Source organism: Thunnus maccoyii, chromosome 12, assembly GCF_910596095.1.
Source record: "Thunnus maccoyii chromosome 12, fThuMac1.1, whole genome shotgun sequence".
NCBI lineage: Eukaryota > Metazoa > Chordata > Actinopteri > Scombriformes > Scombridae > Thunnus > Thunnus maccoyii.
In genome coordinates this window covers 21,317,982-21,333,356 of record NC_056544.1, presented here as the reverse complement: position 1 = coordinate 21,333,356, position 15,375 = coordinate 21,317,982, and the positions used below count along the sequence as shown (strand labels likewise).

The 15,375-nt window shown below is 40.3% G+C and overlaps 1 protein-coding gene across 2 annotated transcripts; it reads left to right on the top strand.

The window, feature by feature from the left end:
- The first annotated feature begins 992 nt into the window (after nt 1-992).
- Nucleotides 993-7,201, top strand: loxl5b (lysyl oxidase-like 5b). 2 transcript variants are annotated; one of them, XM_042429117.1, is made up of 8 exons: nt 993-1,068; nt 2,326-3,162; nt 3,562-3,670; nt 4,109-4,246; nt 4,447-4,603; nt 5,665-5,760; nt 5,902-6,017; nt 6,197-7,201. In XM_042429117.1, the coding sequence occupies exons 2-8, from the start codon at nt 2,478-2,480 to the stop codon at nt 6,201-6,203; spliced, it is 1,308 nt and encodes a 435-aa protein (XP_042285051.1). In that variant the 5' UTR covers nt 993-1,068; nt 2,326-2,477; the 3' UTR covers nt 6,204-7,201. The 2 variants fall into 2 exon arrangements, with proteins under 2 accessions (XP_042285051.1, XP_042285049.1); XM_042429115.1 differs by lacking the exon at nt 993-1,068 and having other exon boundaries at nt 1,964-3,162.
- Nucleotides 7,202-15,375: the final 8,174 nt, after the last annotated feature.

Genomic DNA, 15,375 nt, shown 5'->3' with positions numbered 1-15,375 from the left:
AAGGCAAACATACAGCCAGAGTCATAAAGATGTATCTTCATCAACAAGAAGAGCAAGCAGTCCTGTAACGGTTGGTTCGGCCTCCACATGATCTCAACATCATGGAGTCAGTCTGATATTACACGAAGAGACAGAAGCAGCTGAGACGCCTGAATCCACAGAACTGTGGAAAGTTCTCCAAGATACTCGGAACAACCAACCTGCCAAGTACCTTGTAAAACTGTGTGCAGGTGCACTGAGTTTACTTTTGGGTTTCATCTCTTTACTGAAGTTTGTATGAAGTTAATTGATAAATAAAAACTATTCATGGCATTATTTTTTACTTTTAGTGCCTAAAACTTTTGCACAGTACTGTATATACAGTGTATATGATTAGAAAATGAATACTGATTCATTGACATGTACATGTAAGGATCATTTTAATGTTGTCATTGTGACCAGTAATACAGCTGTGAAATAAATGTATAGTGGAGTAAAAAGTAGAATATTTCCGTCTGAACTGTAGTGGAGTAGAAGTAGCATAAAAATGGAAATACTCAAGTAAAGAACAAGTACCTCAATATTGTACTTGAACACATGTACTTAGTTACATTGAACCACTGGCTTTTAAAAAATGTTTAGTATCATAACGTTTATTATACCAGAGTTTTTACTGTTGCCCATTACGCACAGTTGCACATCTTTTTTTGTAGATCTCCACATGAAAATATTCACCTTCAGCTTTTAAACTCAAACCTATTAAAAATGTATCTCACAACATTATTGGGCATTTTGTTCATGAAATTGCACGAAATTGACGAATAATCTAAGCGAGGTCACATGTTCAAATCACCAAACTGCTCTGAGCAACAACTGGTGCGTAAAATGAATCTATCGAGTTTATTTTATTGTGTGTTGTACGTTTATTGTGTCGCGTAACAAAGATGTCGATGATGCTTTAGACACATATTACTAATATTTCAAATTTGTTGAACTCTGAACCCAAACTGCACCTTCGCTTAACGTTTTGTGTGTCGCCAATAAACGGTGCTGAATTAACAGTTGAAGATGAGCGATAATGAGCAGAAGGTGAGTGACTGTTGAACCTGAATGGATACTATTGACGACTGAAAACAAACTGAAAATATATCTTAAAAGGAAATTTTGACACAAAGGTCACTGGAAACTAAATGAATTTGCCATGAAATGATGAATAAAAGTGACATATTTGTTTGTTTAACAGGGACAGTAAAGATAAACACTTGCATGTCCATATTAGGATTTTGAATTGAGTGTAAAACAACTAAATACACAAATAAAGAAATTAAAAAAAACAAAGAAACAGTGCAAACACATTTTCTCATAAAGCCTACTGGTCATGAAAGAGGAACACTGGATGAAAATGGACGTTTTTATAGACCTGAACTGACAGATTTGCCCAGAGGAAGACTAGAGGATAAAAGGATCTTCAAGCGCTCAGCATGATAACATCATGGATGTATGAAGAGGTAACACAGATACAGTCCGCCGCCTTGTGGAGAAGTTTTAGGCCTGCATGAGGCCATGAAGCCTCCCAGCTCAGTGCTGTTCCAGGATTGTTGCACAATGTTGGAACATTCAAACTACCATCTGATATTTATTTATTAATCCTGATGAATGACTGTGTATTGAATTTAAACGACGTGGAACTAAACTAAACTAAATATTTATATCATTTTAGGTTTTTATAATGACATTTTAATACGGCAACAGTTCTCGCTGAGGAGTTTACATATTTGTCTTCAGCAGTTTATATATTCAGTATTCAGGAAAGTCAATGTAAAAGTGGCTTTATCTCACATTTTTATTCAATTGTTCAATTATTCCCCCCACTGGGTGAACTGGTCCCGGAAAATAACCAGATTGAGAGGTAACATTTAGACTTCAGTTAACACCCGTGCGTAAAGTTTACTCAGCAAACGTCCTTGTGTAAGTCTTGTGTAACAGAACTTCACCACGGAGAGGAATGGGTTAAATTCTCTTGCTAGAAAGTTTGACTTTCTGTGCATGCGTAAGTAACTGGGCTGAATTCGATAAATGACCAGAAAAAAAAGCTCCAGCCCTCCTCTCCTCTCCTCTCCTCTCCTCACCAGTTGTCAGTCCTCCTGAGAACTGATATGCTGTGCTGCTCATGAGCTGGAACCGAGAGCGCGCGCCTGCTTTTCATCCAGTTACCACAAAGCAACATCTGTGCGTGAAATTCATGCCATTAACTAAGTTATCATTGATTTACAGGAGGGGTTTCATTTTTTAAAAGTTTTATTGCGATGGCAAAATTGTCTCTTTTATTCTTATACTTTTCCCAAGGACTACTTCCACTCATCACTGGACAGCAGCAGCGCACCGGGCCTTGGCGGCAACGGATTCAGTGGGAGAACAACGGGCAGGTATATAGTTTAGTGAGCACTGGGTCAGAGTATCAGACTCCGGTTCGGTCCAGAAGCCAGTCGAGGGTTTATATGAGCAGCAGTGATGGCATGAGGAGCCAGGTGTCGGGAGCGCGCAGAGGAGCTACCCGTGTAAGAACCGGACACTCTGAGTCCAGACAGTACAGGTATGACCAGGTGGTAGAACCAGGATCTATTGCACCTGGATACGATAGCAGACAGTATGTGCCCGTTAACGGTCGCGCATCAGGGGCCAGACAGCAGCCACCTGAGCGCCCTCACAGAGCAAGATCTGCAGGTTATCCAGGCGCACGACGCTTCAACCATGAAAACAGCATGAACACTTCTTCTGTGGGGAGTTCTACAGATTTCCAGGGCAGAAGAGGAGGTGTTTCCCGCGTGGATGCTACTGCACTGCAACCGGGGCCCGGTGCGCAATACCAGCCGTTACGCACGGTGCCAGAGGCGATGCCTGTCTCCAGGCAACCCGTGCAGACGAACCATCCAATCCCGGGAAATCCCTCAACTTTTGGGAGGGAGTCTGAGGCTCCTGCTCCTTTCCCTGCACTTAGTGAGGATGTTGCAAACCGGGCAACCAGTTATGGAGAGGACATGGTTAACGATGACCCTCGAAACCCGTTAAAAAACCACAGGAATTCAGTTCTCTACAACATGTATCCCACGAGAGGGAGGTCAGCGGCTCGCACACAGCCCCGTCCGCCTGGCACAGGACATGGAACAAGATATTTCCAAAATGGTAAGTTCAGTGTCTCGATCATATGTAATTAGCTCAGGCTGCTTAATTGAACTGGATTTAAATGATTTTAGACAACATGATGGTCCAGTGGATGCCTTAATTAGGATAAAACCTACTCAGATTAATAACCATCCATAAAAAGTACACTTTAATTAAATCAGTTGTTTTTTGCAAGAAAACTCTGCATGACAAGAGAGGAAAATAACTTATTCTGGCTTTGGATCCTAGACTGACAGCGCAGGAATGTAAAACATTTAAAATTATGCCAACAAACACAAACAGCTGCTCTGATTTTCAGCCTGGACACCGTTTTTTTTTTCAGTGGATTATTCTCAGCATACCTAGACTAAGACACTAACTTCTCTCATAAGACATTGTTCTTTTAATCTCCTCTCCCAGGACTGCCAGACCTGGTGCCAGACCCATATGCCATCCAAGCAGGTGCTTATATCCAGCGCATGCAGATGTATGCGCTCCGCTGTGCAGCTGAGGAGAACTGTCTAGCCAGGTAACCTGTGGTGCCAAAAATGATTCACTTCTTCAGTATCCACACAACAGCACGTAGACACACGCACCCCCACACACAGGTATTTCCTGTGTTTTCTTTGCTCATTGTTCATGTTAATTTTACATGTTTGAGCAGAACGTTTGGCTGTTTTAAGATAATTTATAATACACTCATGTCAGTTTAATTTTTCGATGTGTTAGGATAACCTGTCTTTTGATAAAGATACAGTAACTGTTTAATCATAATATGGAGGAATGATTCTCATCAACATCGTGTCCTGCCAAGACATAAATGTTCTGGGTTGGTTTTCCCAAAAGCATTCAGTACAATGGAACAAACCCTCTGCGCTCGGTTACTTTTAAGAAAACTAGCCCTGGGAGCTCAGCCAGGATCACTTTCCAACTCAGTTTGTGCCCATTTCTCTGTGATCTATCCAAGGTCGGCTTACGGACCCGCCGTGCGAGACATCGACTTCAGAGTCCTCCTGCGGTTCCCACAGAAAGTGAAGAATCAAGGCACCACTGACTTCCTTCCTGTCAAGCCGAGACATCAGTGGGAGTGGCACAGCTGTCACCAGTGAGTTTACATAAAATGATCTTTCTTCATTTTAAAAATTAGCATGGCTCCATTCAGCTCTGATGTAACCAGAAACACACCACCTCCTTAAAATTCATCTGAAGCTGTGGTCTGAAAGGCATTGCTGAACCCTGTTTGAGCCATTCCACAAGTATAAATTTCCCTGTTCTATTAAATTCTATTGTGCTCTCCACCCTCAGACATTACCACAGCATGGATGCCTTCAGTAACTACGACCTGCTGGACGTCGTCACTGGGCGTAAAGTCGCAGAAGGACACAAGGCCAGTTTCTGTCTGGAGGATACAGGCTGTGACCCGGGTTTCAGGCGGCGTTACGCATGCACGGCTCATACACAGGTAATATATCCTTACACACCATAAAGATTATATAACCTTCCTTTAATCAGATAATCTCACCAAGATCAAAATTTTGAGCATTTTTTTAGCAAGAGAGGCCTGAGGACACGTACGGAGAGAAGACAACACAGTCATTCACACATAAGCTCAACCACAAACCAAATCAGAAACATCTCTAAATATGTGGAAAGTTCAAAATCACTGAGTGTGACTCAAGTTTTAAATTACTTTGTAATTCATACTGGAAGTCAGTCTTCCCAAGTGCAGTATTACATGTGTAATATCTGGTTCAAATCCAGAACCGGTTCAAACAGCCGTAAACAGCTATCACACGGGAACTGGACTTTTCAGTCATTCAGCAGCTCATAAACGAGGATAAATAATGAAATTACATATTCCCCCAGGTGGTAGGAAATCTTCTTAGTAACTTAAGGTGGGAAAACAACATCAGATGAGTGCAAAGTAGCAAAAAACATATTTGATCCTACATGTTTGTACTGACTTTAATGGAAGAGGCCTGTAAAGAGTAAATCATTGTTTTTTGTTACTTTTTACTCACCTTTTGTTGTTTTTTCCCACCTTTTACTGTAAGTTGTTAGATGGTGATGCAGAATTTAAGTCATACAATGGAATTTAAACAAGAAAAATGTAAAATCTATTAAGACAAGAGATCTTTTTTTAACATGTTATGTACCATAATAGCATCTTCCCCATTTGTTGTGGAGTTCAAAGTTCCTGTAGTTGTTTGTTTTTGTATTTTTTTTGCAAATCCTGCAGATCCTCTTCTGAGAAATGTTTTCATAACTAAAACTCCAGTTTATGCCAGTGAAGGAAAAAAAACATCCTGAGGACATGGGAATATTTATTATATCTGTTGTCTGGACTCTGTGATTCTGGCTTTGTGCTCTTTAGTGCCGGTTTCTTGTAACAGCTTTGCTGCCAAGAACTGTTTGTATAACTAAAACTCAAATCTTTCTCATTTGCAGCACTTGTAGGAAAATAGTAGTCAAAGTCGTCTGAAGAGCCTGAGTCTGACGGGGTGTTTGGGTTTTTATTTTCAGGGTCTGAGTCCAGGATGCCATGACGTCTATGCTGCCAACATCGACTGTCAGTGGATTGACATCACTGATGTACCTCCAGGAAACTATATCTTAAAGGTAAAATGTCTCAAGTTTAGATCAGCTGTTCGCCTGCATTACATCCGCTATATATGGATTTTAATTCACAGCGTGGTCGTTGCATTTTTAGTAACCTGCCTGCAGAGCTGTTCAAACTGTTTTATTTACGATTTTTTTCAGGTTATGGTCAATCCCAATTTCCACGTCATGGAGTCAGACTTCAACAACAACGTAGTGAGATGTGATATCACATACACAGGAACTTATGTCCAGACACGCAACTGTCGAATAACAAGGTACTGAAAGAGTGTTTCTGTTTTACACCTTTTATCCAAATCAACCTAAAATTCATATATTTAGATTATTAATATGTTTCTTAAAAAGTGCTAAACAGTCAAGTGACATTGAGTCAATCCTTTTTGTTATGTTCCTGTTGGATATTTGTATCTTAATATCTTTCTCTTCCCATTTTCAGGGGTTGAATTCTTCGTTTCCTGTACTGTTAAGGGGAATTTCCCAGCAAACATCTCTGCATGTACTGTACAGCAACATCAACACTCTGACTAACAAATGGTGCAATTGGTAACAGTTTTTTTTTTACTTCATGTGTATTTTTGTGCTACATTCCTGCTATAGAGTCTTGAAGTGCATTTATTTGTAATAAATGCAAAACCAGTTTACACCCATTCTGTGTATGAAACCAGTGATATCAGCAGATTTACTTGAGTATTTCTACAAATGTGCCGCAATTCATTACGAAAGGATTATCTCGCCGCATATTGTCTTGATTTTTCTGCCTTGTGTTGTTATGTTGCACATCATTACTTGTTACAGTTTTATTGAAAGGATACAATGTTCTATATTTTTGTTATTATCAACAAATCTCATTAAAAAACAAAACCAACAATGTGTTCATTTCCTAAAACAGCAGGGAGCTGCAGGTTTTAGCAAACATTACTCAAAAAGAGTAAATAGTGCATCATTTAGGAACTATTTCAGCTGCAGATTTGGATACACAAGTGGGTATTTATGGAAGCACCTAGAGTAACCTAGAGTAAAGGTGTTCATGATGATGATGGAAGAGGTCATCCGGTGCAATAGTATGACTCATAATCATTTTTGGACATCAGTGAAGGTCTACGGCACAGAGGAATAAGCCGTATCAGGCTTTGGATACACACACAGAACTTACTAAGATCAGTTCATTGCTGCTTTTGGGATTTGTTGACAATTAAAAAAATACAGAATATCAGCAGACTTACCTTTAATCGCTTGGTGGTCACATTAGCAAAAACTGCAATTATCTCTTTTTATGTTAAAGGTTAGTATGTTGGAGTATGTTTACGTGAATATGTGCTTGTGTGTAACTGAGTGAATGTAAAATGTGGAAACTGTTAATATTGCTCAAACATGTTTGTTGAAAACTTTATTATATTCTGTTATTACTGTATGTTGGATTTAATGCAATAAAGATTGAGATGTGAGGAGTTTATCATTATAACAATTCCTTACTTTCCTTTTAAAATAATAGTCAACCACAACCATCAGTTTAATCTTGTAAAATACCAGGCTATGAAAATTATTCCACTTTATCCATTGATTTCTTAAGATTTCCCCTGGATTGTAGCTGCATGTCGATATTAAGGACAATTATAAAATAGATTCCTTCAATAGTTCCAAACCCAGTGTCCCAGGAGGACAAAAGCGGCTTGTTCATACCTAAGTAGTTCAGCACTCTGCAGGACTGAATCAGTATTTCATCCTCGTACTGCTGAATGGAGGAGTTTTACTTTGAGTGATGCGTGCAGATCGTGGCCTCAGAGACAAACAGGCCTGCAGGCAGACGCTGGCGGCATGTTTGCTGACAGGCCTCTGTGAAGTCAGGATCTTATACAGCTGTGCAATACCTACTAAAACACAGCCAGAGCAGGATGAATGGAGGCCTTTTCTCGCTCTCTGTCCCTCCTCGGTGCATGTAAAAAGGAGTGTCTCTCAGCTGCTGTAAAAGACTGCTTCCTGGCCCAGAATTCATTGCATCATGGCTTCATTCACCTCCTTAGGGGAGTGTTTGGGACAACAAGCATTTTAATAGCACTGGCATATTTTGTCTGAGTGGGAGGACTGACACAAACCGCCAGAGAGTATCTCCAGCGAATCACTCAAAGTTTTTACCAAAGACAAATGTGTTTTTGCAGCAAGCGCTAGACTGTTTCAAACAGCAAAAGAACAACAGAAAAAAACCCAGTGAACCTGCTTAGAGACTACTGAGAGCACTCTAGAGTCGGTAGTGCTTCACCTGATTCAAAGATGTTTTAGCAATCACTCTCTCAAACAGGCATTACATGTCATGAAGCAGATTTGAAAGATGTACTGGAAAACATGCAGGTTACAGACAATGTATGCACTGTTAAATGCACAGATGTTGAGTATTTACAATAAATCAGAGTTCTGCAGCTCAAAAAAAGCTGCAAACTGGGGAGATTAAGCGCAATTGAAATGGTTTACGTTGGAAGTTGCCAAGGTGCTTCCCTGCCAGAATAGATTGTCTGTGTTATTGAAAGTGTCTGGAAAATCCCTCCGACTCCTATTTAGTCGACTCCATTCCTGTCTGTCTAGGAGTTTTCAGGAGAATAATTACAGACAGGGACTATTTCAGCAAAGGATCTTGGTACTGTAAGGTTCAAGTCTAAATCTGGTCCTCAACAGACATAAAACAAGACTAAGAGTTTACAGCCATGCTAGTTTTCAACATAAATCTGTTTCTCTGATCCTGTGTTATGGAAAATTCTAACTTTAGGGGTTACAAATTGGGTTACACTGGGTCCTCATGGACCTTGAGGTCACAGAGTAATCAATATCAGTTTTTACAGAGAGAGACACTGTTTCTCTCCTTGGGTGTACAGCTGTCCAGATGTTTGGGGAAAGCAGGAGCCACTCTGATAAAGAGTGAACAGCGTTGTCCCAGTAACCAAGGTCAGGAGATGGCCCCAGACCCCCAGACACCAGAGATAGATGATTGCGCAGATTTTCATTGGCATAACCAGACTGTGCTGACAGTGACCTGAAGCTCCATGCAACGTGACCTGAACTAACATGGGTAAAGCACAGTTCCTTGTTTAGAAACTGATGAACCAATAGACTAATTTTTCATATTGTGGGGTGATCTGTTGGGGTTAAAGACCAAAAGTCAGACCTTCATCTGCAGAACGGGAAGAGACGACATCGAAGCGCAGAACACCTTGATGTTTATTGTTTCTGTTCAATAAATATTCTCAGCATAAGACATCAAGGCTTCTGGACACTTTCTTCTACCTGATGAGTCGACCACTGATCAGCGTTCCTCCACAACAGGCTGTACTAAGGCACAGCAGTGCTTTGAGCTAAAAGCTAACATCAGAATACCAACATGTTCACAATGACAATGCTAATATGCTAATTATTAGTGGGTATACCATGTTTGCTAATTAGCGCAAAGCACAAAGTATCTGAGTATTTTGTCATAAACCAAAGTATTTGACAAATTTTGCACATTTTTGACCTGATGGCACTAGATGAAAAGTAAAAGGGTCACTAAGTTAATAATTCATCCTGAGGAGGGAATGATTGTACCATATTTATAGCAGTCCATCCAATAGTTGTCGAGACTTTACTCACCTCACTCAAAAACACAAATGTAAAACTCATTGTGGCGTCAGAGAAAAAGTCAGGGGATCACTAAAGTTCATAGGATACATCGTCTGGGAACGATGAACATCTTTACAAAATTTTGTGTCAATCCAACAAGTAGATGTTGAGATATTTCACCTGAAAAGTGGAAAATTAGACCTTCTGGTGCTGCTAAAGGAAAAGTGAAAGGATCACCAAAGTCAGTATGATTCATCTTCTGGGAAACATGAATATCTGTACAAAGTTTCATAGCAATTCCTCTGAAAGCATTGGACGGATCCAACTGGCAAACAGATGATTCCCATGCCTAAAGACACTCTGCTAGTGTACTACATTATACATTCCTCAAAGAATTTCAGCCTACGTAAGTCAAGAGGTTGTGATATAGAGCATGCACAGTGGTGTCGGCCGTACAAGGAACCTCACTACGGAGAGTTACAATCTTATCTCTGTTTTTACTTTTGGAGCTGTTTCTAAACAAGCCATAGTAACCGCACTTTCCAGGGACGAAGGAACGTGTCAACCGGTGCAGCGGAGTGACTCATTGACATGTTTTTTATAGTTTTTGGACAGCAACAGAGGTCCAGAGCAACAGAGGGATATCATACTTTGGATACACATAATACTTGTAAGTGGGATGACTTCATTGTTGCTTTGGCTCTGCACAAGAGATTTATTGAGAAGAAAAATATTAAAAAAAACACTAGCCATATCCTTTAATCTTTTGTTTTTCACAATTGTTTCTAAAAATTCAACCCACAAGGGATGCTGAAGTTTAACCTGTTGCAACCAGGCAATCAGATGTGCTCCTCACATCTCAGCTGGTCTCAGCTCCTTTTTGGACCGGCATGTCATTTTAAACATGTCATGCTGTAGAGAAAGACAGTGGCTGTTTGCTCAGCTGTGGAACTTCACACCAACATCTGGACAGAGACTCTCGTTAGCCTTACACAAGCACAGAGCAAGGAAGGAAAAGGCAGGTTGGCACCTTTCATTTGGCCTCAGAAGACACAATCCAACGTACAGGTAGGTAAGGTGAGGAGGGACGGGTTAGTGTTTTGCCGTCTGCCTGCGGCCGACACTGAAAATACTGTGGCAAGGAGAGACATTTTCCGGATGCATCTGCACGTAGGTGGGCAGTGTTTGGAGGGGTTACTAAGGCCAGGGTTTGGTATTTGCAGGTCATATTTCAACAAAGCGGGGCCACGTGAGAGCCGACGGGGACGCAACAGTGGAACGTGCTCAGCCTAAAGAGAGCGTCTTGACAGGTTGGTTTAGGCACAGAGCAGAGAAATTCCTCAGCAGTTCTGTCATCCCGTTGAGATTAAGAACAGCGCTGAGGTCAGCCGAAGACCAGCGAGGGCGTGTAGGGCAGACACACTGGGCAACTTCCTCACCCGGGGTCACTTACACACAGCACACAGCGTAAAGTGTAAATCTGGAGCGAAAAACTACATCGTCCGCTGAAACAAAACAGTCGTCTTTGAGTGGGATTGATGATGAATTTTCTTTCAAGCTGGGTGGTATTGAGACTTGGGTGGTATTCGGAGGGATGGCTCAAAGGATTTGCTGTTCTTTGATTGTTGATCCACTGTACTGTCTGTCTGTAAGCTTTTCATCTCCTACTTCAAACACTTGTATTAATTTTTCTAAAAACCAATCTGTTTTGTTCATTTTGATTTGCCCAAAGGAAGACCCCAGCCATGATGGAAATGACAAAACTTTGTTTTGACTGTGAGTTTCTCATTTTGTGGCATCAAAAACTGCGAGACACAAGGATTTCTATAAAATGAATTTTTTTGTTTGAATGTCTTTGAAAAATTGGTGTTTTGTTGACTTAAGAGAGGAAACTGAAAATCCCTAATTGATCATAAACTGTGAAGTGCACTTGAGTTACTTTGATTCAGACTTCTTCTCAGTTCCTCTACAGATTCTTTTACAATTAAAAAAATAATGTATGAAGTTAGAAAACTTTTTGAAGTTTGTAGACAATAATATATATAAAATCATTGTCATCATAGACAGCAGTGACTTTTCGATTTTCTTTGCATTTTACTGTTATCTTATCTTGATACATAATTGTCAGTCTTATATGTATTTATTTTGTTACTGTCTTATTTAATTTCAAATATACTTATTATACTATTATACTTATTATACTTATATCCTTTCTGTTGTGAAGTACATCATCCATAAGGTAATGTATTACTAAATTAACATTAGACTACACTACACTAATGCTATTATAGGAGTTTTAAAGCTGTTGCAGTAAATCAGCCAATTTTGTTTCTTAAATAATTTTACAGTTGTTCTCTTGTGGGCAAATGTAATAAATAATAATAAATATAAAATTATTTATTGCTATAACCTATTTTTGTGATTTCTGGTTACTTATCGGCCCACATACATGCCTGGCTGTTTATCAGTGGGGCTCTAATTAACATCATTCAAAAATCCATTAAAAAAATCATAATACAGCATAATATTAATAGAGATGCACCTAATTAACTTTATTTGTAAGCATAATCAGATTTTTCCAGCCTCAAGATAGACTACAGTAGTCATTTTTTATGTAATCAGTTAGAATCATGTTATTATCCGAAAGCTGCTGCTGTCTCTCTCTGCCTCACTCTGTGTTTCAGGAGGCTGTTTTGGATCAATTAGCACCTAGCCGTTGTTCAGGATCAGGCCACGGCCTCTAAAACAAAGACAGTGGTTGTTCAGTGTACTGTACCCCGTCTGTTCAGACCAGGAAACAATTGCACACCTGCAGTATTAACAGCATCCTTCTTGTGTATTATTTTTGGGCGGATGAGACTAACGAGGGGTGGCAGCACTAAGTGTTGTTCTTGGTTTGAATCTCTGTCTGAAATTCCGGAGTCACTCCAGTATTTACAAAGGCGGCACGGCCAACGGTTCAGTCGGTGTGCCTTCTGTCTGACAAGATTCATAGACAGAGTATGCGGAAAGGCGTAGACTTGGACAGAAAGCCAAGACACGGCCTTTCACAAAGCTCATCAAGCTTTATGCCGCAGACATGATCCGATCCAGGCCTGCAGACTCTAAAGTGACTGAGGATGGATGTTAATTTGCAGTTTCTTGGTATTCATCCAACGTTCTGGCATATCTTATCATGAGATATTTGTTTAAAGAGGTAGATTTTAGTCATAGAATAGTTGAAAGAAAGGTCTTTTTTTAAAAACATTTTTATCTCTCTGCCAAAACAGGCCTCTCTTATGAATAGCAGGCAGAGTGATGTTGAGTCTGGAATAAGTAAAATATTCTGACATAGTTCATTGCTGAGCTACACAAATATTTTTGCCTTTGTTCCTGCAAGAAAACACTGAATTCAGGAGATCCATTATAATTCATTAGTCTGTGGCGCTAAAACGATCAGTTGGGTATTCGATTCGTCAATCAACAGAAAATCAAATGAATCCTTTGAGTCATTTATCAAACAGCGCTGCTTAACATTCTCTGATTACAGCTTTTCAAATGTTAATTGGTTGCTTTTCTCTATTTTATAAAAAGTAAATAGTTTTGAGCCGCAGCAGAAGAGAAGAAATACTGAGGTCAAGAGTCCAACGTACCCCAATGACCCAGCCACTTAAAATGTTTGACTGTTCCGCATTTTCATATTACTTTTGTTGTATTCTTTAAATTTAATCTCTTTAACATTCGTCTAAATGCTATACAAAGCCGTCCCCACGATACCGGAGCATCGTCTTGGTGGAAAAATACGACATCTCTTTATTTCATGTTTTTGACCAAAAGTAAAACAGCCGAATTTAAAAGTTGTCCAATCAACTTAGCAACCGTTACCAAGCACAGTCTCAAGCTTTGGATTTCCCAACATGCTAAAGCGGCATTGGTGGGACTGTAGTACAGTAAAAGTGATACTTGATATATATATAGTTCAGAAGATGTCTTTTTTAAAAACTTTTCAGGACCAAAAACAAAAGAGGAAAAATATTAGGAATGGATTAAACCGTGTGTTTATCTGCTCTATTGTAAACTGCAAATGTTAGCATATCTGTCTAACAAGCTTACTACCTCGCCTGGGTCCAGACGATTCGAGTTGACTGATTCTGAACCGAGGAGAAGTAAAACTAGGCAGCGCTGATCAAATATGAATCAAGGTTCTGTTACTGTATTGCCTATTTCTCACCTCAAATGTTTTCAGAAACATACTTTAGATGTAGTTTAGCTGTAAAATGAGATTGTTTGTAATGTGGCCGCAATGTTGAAAATGGCAGAGCAAAAACCAAGTACCACCCAACTCGCAGTATGTCACCCACCACATCACCACCAGCATTTAGTGGTCATTGAATCGAATCCTCCTCCCCTTCGGAAACTGGTTAGAGTGGAGGCAATGTCAGACTGAAGATGGAAACGGAGTGTAACGAGTTGACAGTTCTGTCTGATATCATGCAACCTTACTACCTTTACAGTGGTAGTAACCTAACGCAGCATTACATGCATAGCCAAGCTGGAGCGTTTTATTAGCAAACTACATTATTTTTGAAAAATCCCTGTTGAAGAATGAAGAATCCACTGTTTGAGAGCCGGAGCCGGTCCTGGAAGCCGAAATTTCCCAGTTCGCCCCGTGAAGTTGGATTTCCGATTTGGAAAGTTGGAAGAACCTCACCAACCCCGACCTCAAAATCCAAGATGGCTGCTCCACGTATCAACAGTGTGACAGCTATAGTAATATACTATTTATTAGCACATCTGTCTTATTTGTGTCTCATTAAAACAGTCGTACACACAGTACTGTCCAACTTCTATCTGTGGACATGTTGCCATGGTGTTTGTATGCACAAAACACGGCGTAATGCGTTACTATCAACTGATATTGCTAACAATGGCTAGACAATGGCTTAAACAATGGCTAGAGCTGGTTGTCTGACTTCTTGTACTGGAACGCATCAACTCGGGTGTGACATCATTCCCAGCTCCGACTTCCGAGGTAAATTGAGTGCAGCATTAGCCTCATCTTCAAATCATTTCCTCATGTAGTGGAAAAATAAAGCATAATAATCTCTGTGTTGCTAGTCTGGGTATGTTTTTCTCCCAGAATGACTAAAGCACCTTCTTCACTGCAACATAAGATCAATGTCTTTATTTACATGTCTTCTACAACTATGTGAGTGTCACATTTACTGGAACATGTAGTTTTAGCCCCAGAGATTTTATCTTAAAAAGTCAGCTGGACACGTTTTCAGACAACCCAGGTTTTTAGCGTTAATGAGCGATCTGTCAGCAACGGTTGTTATTTCCAACGAATTCAACAGTGGTTGGCCAGAAATGAGAAGCCAGTTTTGTTCACCACTGTGTGAACTCAATCCCCAGGATGCTTGAGGAGCCAATTTTTTTTTTTTTTCATTTTCATTTTTCATTTTGATTGGTGATCTCGACAAGTAATAATAGCCTCTGGCACATGACCTCACCCATCACTCTAACCTTCAATGGCTTATCGACTGTTTATAGCCTCACCTCTCACTTGCCATTATAACTCAATTACTCAAACCGCTGTAGGTCCGCAGACACGGACAGGTAGTGACAAAGTGGCCGGGACAGTTGTAAGTTAAAAGTTTGCATGTGTCATCCTTCCTCCATCTGTCACCATAGCTTTCCATCAGTGACACAGACAGAAAGAGAGACAGATGGAGGGATGTGTTGTGAGGTGGATGGATTATACTAGCTCTCAGAGGGAGGCGGCGGTGTGCTCTGATAGCAGCAGGAGCTTGTGGGAGCGGCGTGGTGAAAGTCTCAGACAAGAGTTAAACAAACAGAGACACAGACGCTGGCCTGGCTGGCCCAGAAGCCAGCGCACTGACAGAATAAGGCCATGAGAGATCACACACTGCCATCTCCAGATCAGCTCGAGAAGTATCCTTACAACTTCAACAACCATCTGGAATACCTCTATTAGGCTCGCTGAATGCATAAATCATTTCTCAGAGTCAAGGGCAATGAAATGCTGGC